A 19,670-nucleotide genomic window follows, 5' to 3' on the forward strand; every position below is an offset into this window, starting at 1 on the left:
TCACTCTTGTTAAAATCTTCTGATAAGTCATAATTTTAAGTATTTGGAAAAATTGTCTCTGGAAACTTGCTTGTAATACAAGACTGCATTCATCAAAAAGTGTGGTTATCTCACATGTGTATAGTAATTTGCACTGCACTGGCAGAGTAGTTTGCTTTTTGTCTTGACGTGTAAAGGTGTGAAGTCCACTATAGATCCATGAGGATGGCTTTTCCTAGACTAGCTTATCTATTTTTAGGTACATACGCAGTGCAGAGCTGATTAAGAGAGTACAGCAAATGAGCAGGCCTGGTTAAGAAGAGTTTGAATAATGACTGTACTGGCCCTTGCTGAAAGCTGTATGTTTACAAAAGGGTTAGTAAAGCTATTTTTGTCTTTATAAACTATGTGCGTTTACATTAATATTTTTTCTGAAGTTTTTCTTGATTGAAATGTTAGCTGCTACAATAAGATATGCAGTCAATGGTAAGAGCTTACATTTGAGGGCTTTTTCAACTCACATTTTTACTGCATAACTTCATTTTTAATGGATGCACACACCTTCAGGTAGATCATCTTAAGATTTAAAAATTTAAATCAAAAGGGAAACTTCCTACAATGTAGAGAAAATATGGGACCAAAGTATGCTAAATTACTGCTCTGCACTGGTGAGATCTCACTTCAAGTCCTGGACAGTTTTGGGTGCCACAGGATAAGGACATGACTTTGAATTGCTAAGAGTGTATCAGGAGAAGTGAGGCCAAAATGGAGAAACATCTTGAGGGCAAGACTTACGAGGAGCTGCTGAAATTGCTGAGCTTGTTCAGCCTGGGGAAGAGGAGTGTTCACCTTCCTCTTGGGGGGCAGCAGAGGAAAGGAGCTGATCTTGTCTCTCTGGTCACCGGTGGCAGGACATGAGGAAATGGAATGAAGCATCATCAGTGGCAGTTCAGCCTGGACATTAGGAAAAGGTTCTTCACCGAGAAGGTGGTTGGTCCCTGAAAGAGATTTGCCAGGGAATTGGTCCCAGCATCAAGCTGGGCAGTGTCCAGGAAGCATCTGAATGAGGCTCTTAATCAGGTGGTTTAGTTTTATATAGATCTGCAAGGAACAATGATCCTGGTGGGTCCCTTCCTACCTGAGATACTCTGATTCTGGTCTGTGATTCTGAGAAAGTAAGAATTAAGAATTTTGCTGATGCCCCAGGTAAAAAGAAGAGGTGGAGCTGCACCTTGGCACTCACTTAAGAATAGCTGAATTACTGAGGAAGCATCCATGAATTCTGGCTGGGGAAAAACAAACAAAAAAATTTGAGAATTTTCCTGCTACTTGACTAAGCTGTGTAGGAGTTCTTTCGGTTACAAGTTAAAATTTGATTGCTGTGGTATGTCAGTGGGTACTTTTAACTGCTTGTTCATTCATTAGGAACTGGTGACATAAGACATGTCTTTACAGCATTTAGGACAATGGACATAAGTTGGAGCTGGAGCTTCTGCAGTTTTCCCAGTATCTGTCTCCCAGTAGCTCTTAAAGTTGGATGTGTTGGGTGGCATTTGTATGTCTTTGTTGTGATTTTGGACTTAGTTCTGTTCTTACTAGTTTTTGAGCAGATTTTTCTTGTTTCATAGAATTTTAGATATAAGAAGTGTGGGTTCCTGCCAGGAATATTCATATGCTCTAAATGCATGGTGGAATACCCTTTCGAGTTGTCTGGAGTCACAGAATAATTTAGGTTGAGCGGGGTGTAGGGAGGTCATCTGTTTCAATTCCCTATAGTGCAAAGCCAGCTCAGATCAGGTTGCTCAGGTAGCAGCAGGTTGCGCAATGAACTAAAAGGTGAATTTCTGAACAGTCAGAAATTTCAGGGCTTCAAGTAAACAGAAGACTAGAGCACTACAAGTAACATGTTATTTGATATTTTATTATTGATTATTTGATTATTTTATCAAATTAAGCTATGAAACAAGTCACTTAGCTGGTGGGTTTTTTTATTTGAAAGGATAACCAGTTTGTTAAAAGTTGTTTATGTCCTGCCTTTAGTATTTTTAAATCTACGCATTTTAAACTCAGCAAAATTCCCACCATTTTCCCCCATGTGGAGAATATAATTAATAAGAGAGCATAAGTCCCTTAGCGTTTATCCACAAGAATCATAAAATTTAATACTATTTTGTCTACTAATCTATTGCTTTAGACTTTTATCTTTACACAAAAAGAATACAGGGGCTTCTTCAGTAGTGGCAGTATTATGATATGAGCAGACCATGATGATGAGTATATGAAAAAAGGATATTTTCTGTGGTTATCTAGACAGATGTGGGATTGTATCATGACTCTCTAGAGTTCTGAGGCTAAGAACAGTAATTTCTTTTCTTGAAGAGATGCTGTTTTCCTTTCTGAATTCCTGTGAGGATGGGAGAAGTGTCTTAGACTTTGATGGATATTTCAGAAAATATAAGTACCTAAATTTGCATTTACCTTATGTGAGCAGTTTGTCTTGGTCTTTATAAGTAGGTGATAAGCTTTTATGTGATTACACTACGACGTATGAAGATTGGTACTCCATACATAAATACAAAGTAAAACTCACTTTTAGAATTTTCTGTAGCCCTTAAGTGCATAGTTAATCTATGCAGCTGAGTCAAAACTTTGTGTTGTTTAGAACAGATTCTGTAACTTCAGAAATCAAAATACAGTTAAGACTTACAATTTGCTCCCTTCAGGTACTTACCTTCATTAGATTGGAACTCATTGCTAATGGACCTGCAGAAAAGTGAGTGAGATCTAAGATGACAGCAAAACCAGTTAAAAACTAATTGTCATGCCTGTAGGGTCAGCTGAGGTGTTGCTTCAGAGAGCTTTTGTTTGCTTGACTGTTTTAATTTCAGTTGATTTTTCACTGGTGTAATGAAGAGTTCAGCTGAGTGTTAGTTCCAATTTAGGTTATTTAATGGGGTGAAAAAAACTTGAGAACCAAGTGAGCCTAAGCTATTTTATAGCCATGACTAATCAGGTCTTTAGAAAGCATCCTGTTTTCCTAGTGATTAACCCCCCCTCCTTTTGCAGTATCATGCAAGACTGATCTTGAGTCATTTCAATTCATGCAGGTGACAGTAACTTGAACTGTCAAGATGTTCTTTGCCAGAAGTCTTCCCCTTTGATCTTAATCAGATACACCCCCTAGGGAGATTGATTACATCCCACTTTATCTTTTCTAAGTGGGAGATGAGATCTCAGTTCATTGCCTGCTTGCCCCATTTGGAAAATGACACAAAATTGTATCTACTTTTACTGTCACAACTTTCAGAACAGAATCACATAATACCTGTGATTTATCTAATGTTCTGTATAGAAATAATAATATTGAAGTTAGATGTTGCTGGAATAGTAAATGAAGGACTTCTTGTGTGTAAAGTGCTACATAGTCTCAGGAAAATACCGGTGCTCAGGTTTTTTAAGTAGCACAGCATTAACATAGACTTTGAATTATTATTAATTCAAAAGCTTATTGACTCCCTACAGTGCTCAATATACTTCATTAAAATCACCAGATCTGTTACTCATTTGAAGAAAATATTTTAAGGGGATAGTTCTCTAACCTACTCTCTGCACAGTTTTCTGAAGACTTGCTTTTAGGTACCTTGCTGATTTGAACTGAAAAAATCATACACTTTGGTGCAGACATACATGATTGCTGTCTTAATTGTTGATGTAAAGATAAACAACCTTTTTCTTCAGTCAGATTTGGGTGTGACAACATCATCAACAAGAAACAAAGCAAATTAGCTGTCAGTCCCAGCGAGAAAGTAATTCAAAACCAGAAAGACTTCTTTTTTTTTGTGCAGTTTAGCTGCCCAAATATTTATCACTAATGCAATCAAATATAGTCAGTGGTTCAGGGAAATATGAAAGTAAAACAGTTTAATATTTAAGGAAATACTAAGGGAGAAAGGCTTATAGGAAGTCAGGCACGATGATGTGTTCAGCTTTTGCCTGTACATTGGCCTTTGGAAGGGAGGCAAACAGACTGAATCCATGGGTTAAACTTGAGAAAAAATTTTTCAAGGAAGAACCCATCACAACAACACAGACTTGGACACCTAAGTGAATTATTTTTTATTAACCTATCAAGCCCTGCAGCATTTGTTTTCAGTACTGTATATGCCTTTAATTTGGAGACCATTTTCTTACACTGAAGAGACCTATCACTCTTTTGGGAATTTAAACAGTCCTCTGAAGCATGTTTGTGTGTTGGTTTTTATATTGTGGGGTTTTTTTTTGTTTTGTGGTCTTTTTGGGGTTTTCTTTGTTTGTTTTTTAATGCCTCAGTGATTTAACTCCAATTTGTTTTCTACAGAATCTGAATGTATTTAAGTGCAGTCTCCTTCTCAGTAATATGCCCTCTCAACAACCTAATTTCCCTATTATGTATTTTATTCTTGTGTATTGGTTCTTGAAGCTGTTGGTTTGATTTGGTGAGACAGAGGGGGGATGTTTGTCCCCCTCCTACCTCATCCCCCAACAATCCCCCATCTTCAAAATGTAATCAATGTTTTTAGATTTCTTCTATTTTTCTGTAATCTAAGCAGTACTGAATATATCATGTATGTCGAATGTTAATCCGTCTTCCTTAGAAGTGAGGATTCTTACAGGTATTGCATGCCTGTGTGTCCTCAACTACTGCTTTCTGTCCACCGGTTACCTTAGTTATTTTTTTTAGGTTTACACAATTGGTCTACTTTTCACTTCTGTATTCCTTCTCAGCCTTTTTTTCTACTTGTGCGTTTTTTCCCATAATAGCTCTTTTTATATTCTGAGGTTGTAAAGTTTCTGCCACAAAACTTTTTATTTATGTTCAGAGTATTTGTTTTGATATGAGAAAAATTCTGCTGAGCGTTAGTAACTGCATTGGAACTTACTAGTAACTGTTAATGGAATAGACATGTAGTATTGTTGTTCTTTTGGTTTTTTATTGAAAAATTTCTGTCATTTACTTTCCTTCTGATCTTGACCTTTCTGCATATGATTTGTGTATTAATATATTATATTGTCTTCCAAGGTAGCAATTACATTCAGAGCAAATTGTTATCTTAGAGTTTTTAGAAAGAAAGAAAAAAGTCTTGTGAAACTTTTAGGTCCCAGATGAAACTTACTGTTTTGAATTAAAGCATTCAGAATCTTTGAAGCTGAAGACTGGGTGCAGCAAAGTATTTTTCTGAATTATGCTTTGTGAATTCAGTGGGAATTCAGTGGAAAATTCACAGTGAAGGTGGGAAGACAGTATAGAGCAGAATCTTGGAATTTCTTTTATGAGCCGTTCTGAAATATTTCAGTTTGTGTGCTTGATGCTCTTTTTTGGGCTTTGACTTAACAGCTGTTGTTGATAATTGATAAATGTAAACATTTAAAACGTAGAATTGGGGGTTTACTATGTAGTGTTTTGTCACTCCTTCTCTGCCAATATGATATGCAAAATATGTCTGCTATAACCTTTGAGGATGACTGAATTTTGGAGTTGGTCATTTTGATGAACTGATCTGTAGATACTTTGAGGGAATCTTCAGGTTTTGAAAGAAGTACTTGAAAAAAAATCTGTGCAAAACTCCAAAGGATGTATTTTCTATCACTTTGGAGAGATATATAGAAGGGAACAGCTGAAATAGATATGCAATACATATGCAAATATTTTATGTACAGTTTCTGATGATTAAAAAAATGTGTATTATGTTTTTTGCTTGCTTGTTTCTAGGAAATTTGTCCCTGCTCTTAAGTTTCTTACCTTCTTGAAGAGTGCCTTTTTGTATTGCTAGCCTGACCCAGTGATTTAATCTGGGAAAAAGTAGAAATTACTCAGTCCAGAAAGCTTGTGAGCTTTGTTTCATTAAAAACAGACTCTTTATGCCATAAGTAAAAGGTTCTGTTGATAGGTGTTCTACTGTGTCTTTACAGTAAAATCTCTGAAGGGTCATACAGATGTATTGATGGGTAACCCTTTGTGTCTGAATGCATCTTTTGGCCATCTCCTCAGTCAGAGATGATTGTATGTCATAACTCACTAGGATTTGCTGCTGCTGTTTTCCTCCCATGAACATGCTGCACAGCTGACTTGAGGGCAGTCATGCCAAATCTGGCATGACGTGATAACTTACATTCTGTTCCTTGCTTTTATCCTCCTCAATCTGTCTCTTTCTGTCTCTGTTCTTCTCCTTTACCTGCATTAGCTCTGGTTTCTTAGCCAAACCGATATTCTTCCAGTTCTTCTCTGTCTTCTTTTCTAAGTTAGTTTTCCTCAAATGTTGCATATATTGGCCAGCAGAAGGATTTTTGCTTAGTAATTCAGAACACCCACTCTACATGCTCTCTCATATGCTTATGTGTCATTTTAATTTTGAGTTTGTTGCTTTTTAGTTCATTCACACTGGAGAATGGGAGCAGTTCCCATTCAGTGTTATTAGGTTTTAATCTGCTCCCCCCCAGTAATTAAGATTCAGCTGCACTTTTGCATACAAATGATGTACTTCATACTTTTGTACTTTGTACATACAAATGATGGCAATTTCTCCTGTCAAAAAAAGGCTACCAGTTTAATTTGAAAATATGGAAAGATACGGTTTCGTAGTTGCTTAGCTCATTTGCTGTATACCACATACCTTTTTTTTTTCCTCTGTTAAATGTTTCTCTTTGTTTTTTACATCTAGGGTTTATTTAAGTAACAGAAAAATAGTATTGTTATAAATTCCTAAGTTCTGTCCATATTTTTGGCAGTTCCTTCTGTCGTTGCGATTTTACATATGTTGGATGTGACTTTTCTTGTATTCTAGTTCAAATTATTTTAATTCTGTTCAAATGCTGGAAGTAGGTAGCTTATTTAGAAGTTTTTCTGCCAAGCAAGTATGGAAAGTTTCTCTAGATTTCTCCATCTGTTTTTGTGTACAATTTTTTTTCATTGTCTGGCAGGTGACTCCACCTTCATTGGGTCCTGTGTGCTCAACAAAAGGAGACTGTAACTTACTTCTGCTGAAAGAGGGCAAAAAGAACATAATAATGAAAGCTTTCTTGCTGACATAATGCTGCACCATATGCATGAAGTGCATCTTAACAGAACTTTGCAGCTATTTCTTAACTAATCTCTTTACATATTCTGCTTTAGGCAATTTTTCATCATATTACTAAGTATCTTAATTTCATTCCCATGTACATATGGTTGTTTTATGTGATAAAAGAGATTTAAAAAAACCCTTAATGTAAGATTAGTCGCTTTTTTGTTTATAAAGAGTCTTAATCTAACACTTCAAAAATGTGTTTTCTATCACTGATATCTTGGTGTCTTGTACTGGGATGATCAATTCCATTGCCACAGTATTTGCATGATGATTTTGAAGTATGTTACAGCTTTGCAACCTTGTATTACACAGGAAGGCACTATAATACATTGCAAAGGTGAGCACTATAATGTGATTACTAGATTCAGCATTAAGCCTGATCTGTACTTTTAACAATAATGTACTCTTTGCTTCTTTTGTATTTCAAGTGATAAAGAGTAGCCTTAATTATTCAAAGTAGACTTAACATATTAAATGCCAATAACATTCAGCATTGTGCAATAGAGTTTTCTAGTCCAGTAGAAGCAGAGGAGGTGGGACAGACAAAAAAGCTTAGTGGAATTTGGCAGGTCAGGCTTTTGAAGTTTGAATTGGTTCACTTCTTGAATTTCAACAGATTGTTTTAGGGCAGTGTCTAGCTGACTCATGACAGAGAAATTTTCTGTCCTTGCAGTCTGGGAAATGCACCTGCATAATGATAATAGTTTGTGTAATGCAGCAGCATTTTGCCAATAACTAATCTTATTAGAAATTTTAAATTAGTAATAACATCAGAAGGGCGAGAGAAAAAAAACATTTTTGGGGAAAAAACCTGCCAAAACCTCCCCTTGAACCCCAGTAATTAAATTAGTTGTTTATTATATGTCACTTACCATCTCAGTGGTCATGAAAATATCCACATTACCTTTCCAAAAGAACATTCTCCTCCTTTTCTAAGTTGCTTTGAATTGCTCTTGGCAAATATAAGAACTTTACAAAATCAGTTTTGCAAAATCTGTTTTGCAGATGTGGAATCCATAATTTAAAAAGATAAATTTAAACGTGCATGTGAAGCCTTTTTCATGGATATTTTAATTGAAAAAGAGTTTGTGAAAGAGAAATCAAAAATGTTGATGTGACTGTGCATATCATTCAATGTATTAAAACTTGTTGTAACGAACAAACAACAGTATATGTTAAAGGTATAGTTTAAAAAGAATCCCTATGTATACTTTTTACTACAGAGCAAACTTTCATGTAACATAATTTGTTTTCAGGTGGAAAAAAAGACCCATTCAGGAAATGTTTTTCTTTTGTTTTTACTGGAGTTCAAAAATACCTTAGTCTGCCTATCAACAGATAAATATTACTATTATACTTCTACTAAACGGTGCAACATAGAGCATAAAGCAGTGTTATTGTTTCATCTCCCACTTTTTAAAGTTGGAGGATATGCTCCTAGTAAGAGAGATTTTTTGAACAAAATGAATGTCCTGGAAATTATCTGATTGATGCAGGGATAAAATTTTTTACTCATTTCAACACAAACAGCAGACCGAACTCAGAGAACTTAGGAAGTGAAAATACAACTTCCGTAATGCACTCTCATTTATTTTTTCATTATGTCTGAGGAACAGGAAATCATTAGATGGTAAAAAATATTTCAGAAAAAAACCTCCAGAGTGATAATTACATAATGTTCCCTGAGTTGACTGTTTTATGGTATGCTGATTGAGGATCAGTAGCAAAAGTGGAGAGAATATATAGAAGCACTCTTAGAGTATTTTTGCCATATTGCCAATTTAAAGACAATATTACCTGAAGGTAAATTATTTGGGTTTCTATGCTTCTTTTTTTTTTTATCTCCTTTCTTTCTGGCTAGAATGGGAGGACTTAAATATTAGTTACAGTATCACAGAACCTTTGGGGTTGGAAGAGACTTCAGCGGTCACCTAATTCCAATCTCCCCCCTCCTCCCACCAAGGTCAGAGACCAGGTTGCTCATATCCTTATCCAACCAGATCTTGAACATTTCCAGGGAGGTGACATCCACAACTTCTCTGAGCAAACCTGTACCAGAGCCTCCCACCATCACAGTAAAGGATTTATTCTTAATATCGATCCTAAATCTCTCCTCCTTTAGTTAAAACTGTTCCCCCTTTTCCTATCGCTATCTGCTCATATAAAAATCACTTTCCATCTTTTTTTACAAGCCCCTTTTTAGTACTTGAAGTTACTTTTGTTCTCCCCAGAGCTTTCTCTTTTCCTGTCTGAGCAAACCCAACTCTCTCAGCCTGTCCTCATAGGGATGTGCTGCAGCCTTCTGATCAGTTTAAATGTCTTCTCTGGACTGGCTCCAGCAGGTCCCTGTCCTTCCTCTGCAGGGACCCAGAGCTGGATGCCCCCAGGTGGGTCTCACTATGGCAGAGCAGAGGGGCAGAATCCCCTCCCTCCCCTCCTGCCCACAGAGCTCTGGATGCAGCCCAGGACACGTTTGGCTCTCTGGGCTGTGAGTGCCATGGCCAGGGCATGTCCAGCCACAGAATCAATTAGGTTGGAAAAGGCATCTGGGATTGATTCCAACCTCTGATCCAACACCGCCATGGTCAACCAGACCATGGCACTCAGCGCCGTGTCAAGTCTCATTAAACACCTCCAGCGATGGTGACTCCACCACCTCCCTGGGCAGCCCGTTTCAGTGTCTAATTACTCTTCCTGTGAAGAAATTCTTCTCAATGTCCAGCCTAAACCTCCTCTCATTCCAGTGAAGGTATCTCCCCGAGGCCCTTCAGTGATCTCTGCTTCTAGTCTATCACTGCTCTGAAGGAAAATATAAAACATACATAGTTTACAAATGACTCCTGCTGTTTTAGTTTGTGGTGATTCAGTCAGAAGCCATGCTAAGCTGAAATTTTGCACATGGTATGTGTTTGCAATATGATGTCCATTTTAAAATAAGAATAGGAAATATTTCCATAAAGGAAAAATACTTATAAGATCTTATGTGAAAGAAGACATTAAAGAGCTCAGTCTTAGCTCAAGAATTAAGGGCTCTCTGGGAATGATTGACAAATTTGTAGCTAATACATAGATTTCATGCAAAGTATTTGCTTTAGTAGAAGGTTTTTTTTTCATTAGATGCAGTAGCAGCAAGGCAACAGCAAACACGTGCTCAGTGTGGGGACGTTAAGAAAACACTGAGGGAATGTTAAATATATACTATAGGCTATGTGGGCATTTTTGACAGGGCATGTAACTCATATGTGTGGGAATATGGCCAGCTGTCTGCAGCGGAAGCAGCAGTTCAGAGAACTTTGATTTTTCAACTGACCTGCCGATATTACAGCTGGTTTAGGGCTCATACTAGTTTTAATGTGTGTTATAAGGAATAAAAGTATACAAGTGCTTGTTCTTCCTTTACAGTAGATAGGTAAATGATAAAAAGGTTTGAACATGCTCTTAGTATAGCCAGTTTTTGAGGTTTTGACAGGACATTGAGCCCTAAAAAGAGGAAACTGAAGACTTTAAAAAAGTCATTCCATGCCAGCAGAAATAAAGAATTAGGATGGTAAAGGATTCTCAAGAGATTGTTTCTGGAATTACATCTGAGATACTTGTGAGACATCTGGAGTGAAAGGGGAAGGCAGGCTCCGAAGTTCCCTGCACATAACTGTGTTACTGGGTGCACCACCTGAGAAGGGGTGTGCCAAGGCAGTCCTTGGGAACTTGGACTGTAAGAGAGGACAGAGCTTTTCAGTAGGAGATGGTCATCACTGAAGGAAGAAGAGAAGCTGAAGGTACAGGATATTCAAATGAGATTTTGGAGGGATTGAGTATTATGAGGGAAGGGAAATGGCAAAAGATGCAAGTTTTGAGCAAGTGTCACAGTGGGAGAAAGTATGAATGAAAGGCAGTAGACTGAGATGATTACTGACAACACAAGGAGGCGAAAAAGGGAATCTCAGAATCATATGACGGTTGAGGATGAAAGCAATTTCTGAAGATCCTCTAATCAACCTAATTATCATTGTAATATAGTGCTTCATTTAAAATAAAAATAATAATTAAAACCACCAAACAACAAACCCACCAAAACCTCAAACCCAAACAATCATCAGAACACTTGAATGTCTTATGCTAGAGCTCCACATAGAGCCATGAAGTGGTGCCTTACACATAGGAGATTTGAAGACTTTTAAAATGAAACTAACCTTGACTTTATTATGGACAACTGGAGATTAATTCTATTTATTCATTCTAACTTACAGTTACTGATTTCTCATTACTGTCATTAAAGGTGCAATTAAATGTAACCTCTCTGAGGTAATTCCAGCTAATTTCCTTGTCTATTTTATTCTATAATTATTTCTGTATCAGTTCTGTGGCCTGTGTGGTCTTGTAGCTCTGATGGAAGTTCCTAATGTTATGCCGTGGTATCTTGTCTCATTCTGGAGAAATGGCAGCCTCTGTTAAAGCTGTATTTGCTTTTCTAGACACCAGTGAATTATGTGCTGTTGGATCATAGGCAATGTTTGTATAGTCTAAACAAATGGGGTTGTCTTGAGAACCTTGAGATTTTTTCTTTCTAAATAAATGATCTTCCTTCCTTTGCCAAATTCTGAAACTCTTCTCTGCATTAGATGCCAGAAGAGTTTTGAATTTTTATCTGGAAAGACCGCAACATATTAAATGGACAAAAAACATTTGTATCTAAGACAGTTTAAAGGGTCCACCTGTATCTAGTGTTTTAGTTCTCTCTCATATGGATGTTTTTCCGTATCTAAGGAACAGTGAAGATCCAGGCAGATACTCTTTTTTCCATTAAAAGGACAAAGGATGTATTTGTTTTGCTAATAATGTGGGAAAAACTCAACATGAAGAAAACAATATTACATAAATGAGTCTTTCTAAAGTATTTGAAGAACATTTTTATAATAGAACTCTTAAGACCTTCAGGATTAGTGGAAGAGAACTACAATAATATTACAATTAATGTTTAAAATGTCTTTTAAAAATAAAGTCTGAAGAGTAACTAGCCAGTTAAAAGCAGAATATTCAGTTGTAGTTATGTCAGAATCATTAAGAAATCTGTTTAAGTTATGAGTTTGCATAAGCATTCATGCCTGTTTTCTGAAGTATTCATTCTTTGTAGAGGATTGAATACTTTCATCTTCTTGATTTCCTGTGGCAGTGGAGATTATATGGTACCTGTGTAATAATCTTTCGTTACCTTTCCAATTCTAAGTAATTTATGTGTTTACATGAGAGGTTTGGGAAAAAACTGTTTTGGTTTGGGTTTTGTTTGTTTGTTTTAATTTTTTTTTTTAAACTTGAGATGCATTTTAGTGTACATGATGTTTCTTACTTGGAAAGTTGTTCTCATATCTTAAGCCATTACAACTTAACTTGAACAGTATTATATGCCATCTGTGCTGGAAAAGGGGTTTGGTTTTACCACAAGAAGAATTATTTTATATGTATTAATGTTATCTAAAACAACTGTTTATTTAAACTTTTTTTTCAGAACTGTGAGGACTTGGGATGTTAACAATGAAAAAAAGCACAAAAGCGTATTTAAGCCACGATCAGTTCAAGGTAAACGGGTGATTCCTACAACTTGCACATACAGCAGAGATGGGAAACTTATTGCAGCTGGCTGTCAAGATGGTTCTATCCAGATCTGGGATAGGAATATGAGTGTAAGTCCAGTATTTGATAACAATATGTACTTCTAATATTTCGAGTGTGAATGCTGCAGCAGATAAAGTCAATTTTGGTACTTTTATACTTTTATCCCCTCCCCTCCCTTCCTCTCCCTTCCCCTCCTCTCCCCATCCAGAAAACCATGTAACTCATAGGTATAACTTAATATTTCTTCTGTCTTTCCATAACTAATCATTCAGTGTGCTGCCACTAATTTCAAAATGCTGGGAAAACTCTTTGCAGTCTGCTTAAAAAAAAAAATTGCCACAGATCTGTATCTAGATTATTATTCATTTAAGATGCAATGTTTGTGAGAAAGCTGTAATTCTTGTTGGTTGTTACGTAATTTATTTGAGATATTGAATATATTAAGGAGTAACTCTGAAAACTTGATACTGAAATCGGTCATTAATCCATATAATAGCTAGAGAAGAATAGCTTCTAAGTGGGTAATGGTAAGGCCAATGTTGCTCATGAAATGGCAAATGTTGTCATATTGTCTAATGTGTAAAAATAAACACTGAGGAAAATTTGAACTATTTATGTAAATGTATTGTGGATATGCAAGAATCAGCATGGAAACTACTTCAAATTTTTGAAAATTAGGAAATACTTCTGTTCATATTGAACCAAGCAATCAATTTCCACTGTGTTATGACTTGAACTGACAAGTACAATTCTTGCTACTGTATAGTTTGAAGCTTAGAGCATTCAGTGCTCGCTGTTGCTTTGTGTAGTACAGCTTACAAAACAGTCCAGTTCCAAGAGTTTAATTTTACAATGTCAAGTGCAAATTCACCAGGCTAAGCTTTACTGCTTTGAAAAATAATCATTCTAGTAAATCACCCATATTCTCTCTTTATGCCCATCTTATGCAAAGAAGTGAAAGTCCCTTTCACTTCAGTGGGATAAGTACCAATGGCATGCATTGGAGGAGAATATGGAAATAAGGTCAATTTTTTTTAAAGCCAAAGTGAGAATACAGAGGAAATGAGGGAAGAAGAGCGGGATCATGAAACTGATGTCATAAATCTCTGAAAGCTGTACAATTCCAGTAGGATGGCTGTGTGGAAGTAAAACTGAACTAGTACAGGTTACATGAGTCTGTTCAACTTCATATTTCAAAATATTTGATTTTAAAAAGGAAAACAGACAATCTAGGGAGCTTTTTATAAAGATTTAAAAAGATTTGATTGCTGGAGGCAGGAGCAAATGTATAGATTTAAAAGGAAAAGAAAGCCTGTGCATCATACTCAAAGTACAGCCTGTATTTTGGGATTGTCATCTATTTTTATTTCTGTTTTTATTTCCACTATAAACCCAGTAAAACTTCCTAATGGCATGAAGCTTGAGAATTCATCCTAAGTGTAAACTTCTTCTAACAGAATAATAAATTTTTCAGAGACTGGCTTTCATCACCTGTGTATGTTGTTTATTTTAACATATACAGTATTGAAATATTAAGCTTTCTGGTGTAGTTTTAACAATAGTGCTCTTGGTAGTCTGCTTTTTCATGTGCTTTTCCTTTTGAACTTTTCTGCGTCTGTAAGATGACATATTGCAATGCTGATTGAGTGCAGTTTAAGGTGATGATGAGTAATTTAAAGATATATCCTGTGCATCTTGTGCAATTTCCAATGGGTGACCCCTGCATAACAAGGCAAGATTAAAGTGTTTTCTAGTGGAAATTAAGTTAGTGGTGTTCTGGGGTTTGTATTTTTAAGGTCTATAGAATTTTTGTCTTTGCCTTTGTTGGTTTCATTAAGAAGTGTGCAAGATTTTTAGGTAAAGGAGCAGGTAAATTAGATTTTTAGTGGTATTCTTACCTAAAACTGCTGGTGTCCTCTGGAGATCCCTGTGTATAGTTAAAATCAAGTGTTTCAAAAGGCATTTTGATTAAACAATTAGACAAAGCCTTCATCTTATATTTGGGGTGGGGAAGGGAGAAGAAAAAATTTTTTCAAGTGGAACATGTGTTCAACATAATAGTTTAAAAGAAGAGGATGAGACTGACTCCTGCAGTGGAATGATGAAAGCCCTTACTGGCCTGACAGGATACAGAGATACTTGCAAGATGAAGAAGAAAATTATAAGGTACTACAAATTGGTGCAGCTCTAGGGGTACAAGTTGTGTGTGACACAGGAAAATGGGTAAAGCTGTGGAGGATAGAGGTGTGAGGGTTAAGCTTCTTGGAGAAATATATAGTAGAAATATTAACTTCTGATTTTTGAACAGAAAGCTGTTAATTCCCATCCAGCAAATTCCAGTTGGTTCTGTTAAAACAAGTGTAGAGCTGTATGTGTACAGATTTTGCTGTGCTACAATACAGCTAGCTTTCAAGTCAAAATTGAGACAGCATTTGCATTTTTCTTGACAAGGCTCTATTTAGTCAGTAACAAAAGTCACTAGTGTTTGAAAGCAGAAAATAATTGCCATATTTTCTTATACTTGATCAGTCCAGAATGATTCTGGCATCATTATTTATGCTGTGTGCTTGGTCCATACGTAGCAGGAAGGAAAGATTCAGGAAGTTGTTTAAAACTGTCTGTGGCTTACCTGACGGTACTGTCATGACAGGGATGACCCAATAAAGGCATGTTGTGACTGTCTGAATTTGATTTTTCCTTTATGCAACAATATAAATGACATTTCAACCCTGATCTTGAGTGGTCAAACCACTGCTCCTGCATTTGACAGTAACAGTACAAACGAAATCTGTGAAGATGTTCCATTCAGATATTATGGCTCTCACTAGATACATATCCATAGTGCCTGTTATCCTGGTCATCTGTGAGAGTTTTTAGATGCATTTATTTTTGACTTGACTACAACCTATTGTCAAACACAGAGCCTTCTAGAGGGGGTTGTTTCTGTTTGCTTGAGTGAAAATGTAAAGTCTCTGCTTTCCCAGAGAAAAAGGCTATCAACGCAGCATAGAATCACAGAGTGGGTGAGGCTGGAGGGGACCACAGTGGGTCATCTGGTCCAACCTCCCTGCTCAAGCAGGGCCATCCCAGAGCACACGGCACAGGATTGTGTCCAGATCATTCTTGGATATCTCCAGTTAGGGAGACTCCTCAGCCTCTCCGGGCAATCTGTTCAGTGTTTGGTCACTGCGCAGTAAAGAAGTTCTTCATCATGTCCAGGTGGAACTTCCTGTGCATCAGTTCCTGCCCATTGTCTTATGTTCTATTAAAGTATAAGGCAGCAGTTCCAAGGGCAGAAGTGAATACCCAAGTAGATAAGAGGGTCTCTTGTCCCTTTCCAAGAGCAAAAAAAGCAGGCAGTGGGGCAGTGTTGGTGGGAAGCCATCACTGTACCACTTTGCAAGACAGAAGCTACCTAAAAAGCCCCCACCAATCTCCTTTGTCACTGTAGTCATAGTTTCTGACTGCTGGTATAGGTTTTATTATTCTCTGCTTCACATGTTACTTGTTACCCCTGTCTACAGGAATCCTACCATGTGTCAATCAAAGGGCAAAGAAATGAAAAATGAACCCGTTGTGCAGTGGCATCCCCATCACCACAGACACATCACTTGTGTTGTACACTCCTCCACAGTGTAGAACTTGGTCTAGAATGGTGTAATTAAATAATGTTTGATTTTTAATTTAGAGGAAGACAAGATCTTCTCTGTGTTATATTTTATCCATCCTGCTGAAGTCAAAGTAGCTGTTTGTTGCAACTTATCTTCATCAGCTTTTTTTTTCTAAACCACTTTTGAACTATCTCAGTATCTGGTTTTTTTTTTAATTATGTTGCTGTGCCTAGGGAGTGATCAGTTCACTCCTTTAGTTCTGAATAGTGATGAACACCATGAATGTTTCATTCAGTTTTTTACTTCCACTCTTTTTTGGTGTGATTCCAAATCTCCCAGCTGTATGCAGTGAGAGTAAAAACACTTTCGGAACTTTTGGAGGAAGATTTTTTTCTTAATTCATGACACTGACATTGGTAACTTGCTAATGCTGAAGTTAGCCAAATGTATTCCGGCTCTGCTTTGCCTTTTTCCAAACTTCCTCAGCAGGATCATGATCCATTATAATCACCTGCCTCAGAGGATTTTTTTGTTTTGTCATAAATCTGTGTTATTTTCTCACATGTGTTATTTTGTCAGTGCATGTTTTTTCTTTAAGGTTCATGTACATGTGCAGTTACAGTGCACATTAGCAGAGTGATCTGTCAGTGTATTTGAAATATTATGAACACTGTCAACTTGGCTTAAAATAACAGCTTCAAAGGACATAAAAAATAACTTCCTTCAAACTTTGAATGAATAGTAGAAGCAACAGTGTGAAATAGTCAATCATAACACAGCACATTAGAACACTCTCAATTTAAATGTTCTGAGACATGGAGAAAAATGTCTGGCAAGTACAGAGAGTTGGAGAGCATTAGTGGTCAAAATAAGAAAGGACCTTCAACATTTTTGATTCACAGGGGAGTGCAGTAAAAACCGCTAGGTTTACCTACAGTTCAAACAAGTTCAAATTCCTCATCTTGTCTGTGCTTGCCCATTCAGGGCTTTTTGCAAGCTGATAGTAGTACGTATTTCTGAACAAACCGATCCATGGAGTCAGTCTTTAGTATCAAGAATTCAGAGTGTCTTGCCATCAGTAAACCTTTGTGTGCCTGGTTTTCCCATCCAGGAATTGGAGCATCTCATTCAGAGAGATAGGGAAAGACTGAAGTAATTTTTGAAGTGTATTGTGAGTTACAATTGCTTGAAATCTCTTTAATGAACAGAAAAGCTCCCCTCATTTTCTACAATAAGCAGGAAAGGATTGACATGTTTTTCATTAGTTACAAATGGGCTTTTTTTGCGGAAAAAAAGCTAGACTTCTTAGTTAGCCTTTCTTAATCTTTCAAACCACCTGGTGAGGCTACCTGTTATGTGATTTTTTTTTTTCCCCCCAACTTTTCCTGGGTGCATTCAGCACAGGACTGCATAAACAACTTCTCTGTGTATGGCAGGCTGAATCATGTTTCACAGTTTCACACATCACATATTTTATCATGTATCATTGCAGCTGTGATACAAAAGCATTAGTAAGGATGTTAGGGAGGTGGAGTTTCCAAGAAGTGGTCATGTCTTTTAAATGCCTTTGAGAAAACAGCTTGTACACCCAAAATCTTGTCTGTATTTTTTTTCTAGCTGTATTAAATTTGGTTATAAACTTTGAGTAGTTTTTATAAGCTTTTACCTTCTACTGGCTGCACTATAAGTAGTAAAGAATTAGTTTCGACAAATACCTCTGTAATAGGTTTGTCTTTTACATCTGGAATAGGTTTATCTTTTTATCTAGTGCAAATCTGAACATGAAAGATACGTTTTCTGATTTCTAGCATAATTCTCACTAAGCAAATTGATTCAGTGCTCATGGAAATATTTTTATATGAAGAGATTAACCTCCATTTCTTTACTTTCTTGTTTCATAGAAGACTTAGCCATAGGTCTAACTCCACTCTTCAGCTCAAAAGTGAGCGTTTGCTACAGTATTGCTGAATTACTGCTTTGCTAGCATTTTCTTTTTTCCTGGTTTTAAAACTGTACTCTGATTTTAAATTGCTAGAATAATTTATGCATTGTGATCAGTTTAAATTACTAAGCAAAAGCTCAAAGTGATTTTGCAGAACTTAAAATTCACAATAATACTGAAATGCAACACTGTAATAATGTACTACCCACATGAATATCTCCAAAAGTGGTCTGATCAAATGGTAATCCAATAACCTCTTTTCCACACACCCTGAAGCTACCCTATCCTCAAAATATAAGGGGAAGAAAAGTGGGATGTCGCAGTATGCACTGAAATTAAACAGATCTAAGCTCTGTACATTTTAATTACAAATAGTCATGTTAAAAATATTTTCCAAATAATTGCATGATTTATAGATGTAAGATAAATACATTTCTATATTTAGTAATTGTTTGCTTTGAAAGGGTTTCTTTAAGCTTTAGTTTTGTGGTGTGCTGTTGGAAGTTTTAAGGTAGAGTTTTTAGGTGAAAAGTTTTACAAGTACAGAAGCCATTTTGAAAAAATACTGTACAACTAAGGACAGATTTAGATGATGAAAAATTATTATGTGAGATACTTTTTTTTTTTTTTTTTTAGAATGGGAATCCAAGTCCAGATCTTATTTGGAAATTTTTTTTTCAAACTTTATTTTGCTGTTCATGATGGATTTTACAGCTGATGCTGCCAAGACAGAGTAATGAAAACTAGTAGTAAGATCTGAGACTTGCCGTAAATATTTTCTCCATTAATTGGAAGGTCCTTTGAGGGGATATATACCCATGTGTTAGGAAGATGAGGTTGTTGGATCTTTGCACAGTTACAGGATGCATTTTGCATATGCTGACATGCAAAAAACATGGCTCTCAGTAATTAATTCCTGAAATGTCTTATGTCTATCAACTAGAGAACTTTACTAGTGTACATATGCCTTTTTAGATGCGGTTTCTACCAGTTTGTTGTGTGTGTCTTTGGTATCTTGTCTATGACAGCATTTCAGGATTACGCGTTTTTTTGCACCAGCTAGATTTTATTTATATCTTTTTTTACTATGGATTATTCACTTGTCTATTTGGATGATTTTTTTATATATAGAATTTAATGTTTATATTGATATCTTCACAGCATTAAAAATATTCCAGTGAAATGTCAATATTTAATAGAAACAGTTTACAATGAATGTTCTTAAATTTGCTGAATATCACTACTATAGCTAAACATCAGGCAAATCTTCCAATTTCCCCCAAGTATGTAACATGCTTCATGCTTTGAAGAGGGCAGTCTGGCTACATCTGGAAATTTCTTGTGTAAATACAAGATGAAGGATATCCAAATATACTATATTCCCCTTTCAAACTTAAGGTAAGTTTTCCATATCCATAATATTCC

At 36.3% G+C, this 19,670-nt stretch overlaps 1 protein-coding gene across 1 annotated transcript in view; it reads left to right on the forward strand.

The window, feature by feature from the left end:
* WDR70 (WD repeat domain 70) overlaps window positions 1-19,670 on the forward strand; it is a 126,127-nt gene that overhangs the window by 57,741 nt on the left and 48,716 nt on the right. The window contains exon 10 of the mRNA XM_069001836.1: window positions 12,586-12,760. Coding sequence (XP_068857937.1) covers window positions 12,586-12,760 — 175 coding nt within the window. The remainder of the gene's footprint in view (window positions 1-12,585; window positions 12,761-19,670) is intronic.

Source organism: Aphelocoma coerulescens (genome assembly GCF_041296385.1).
Source record: "Aphelocoma coerulescens isolate FSJ_1873_10779 chromosome Z unlocalized genomic scaffold, UR_Acoe_1.0 ChrZ, whole genome shotgun sequence".
Taxonomy (NCBI): domain Eukaryota; kingdom Metazoa; phylum Chordata; class Aves; order Passeriformes; family Corvidae; genus Aphelocoma; species Aphelocoma coerulescens.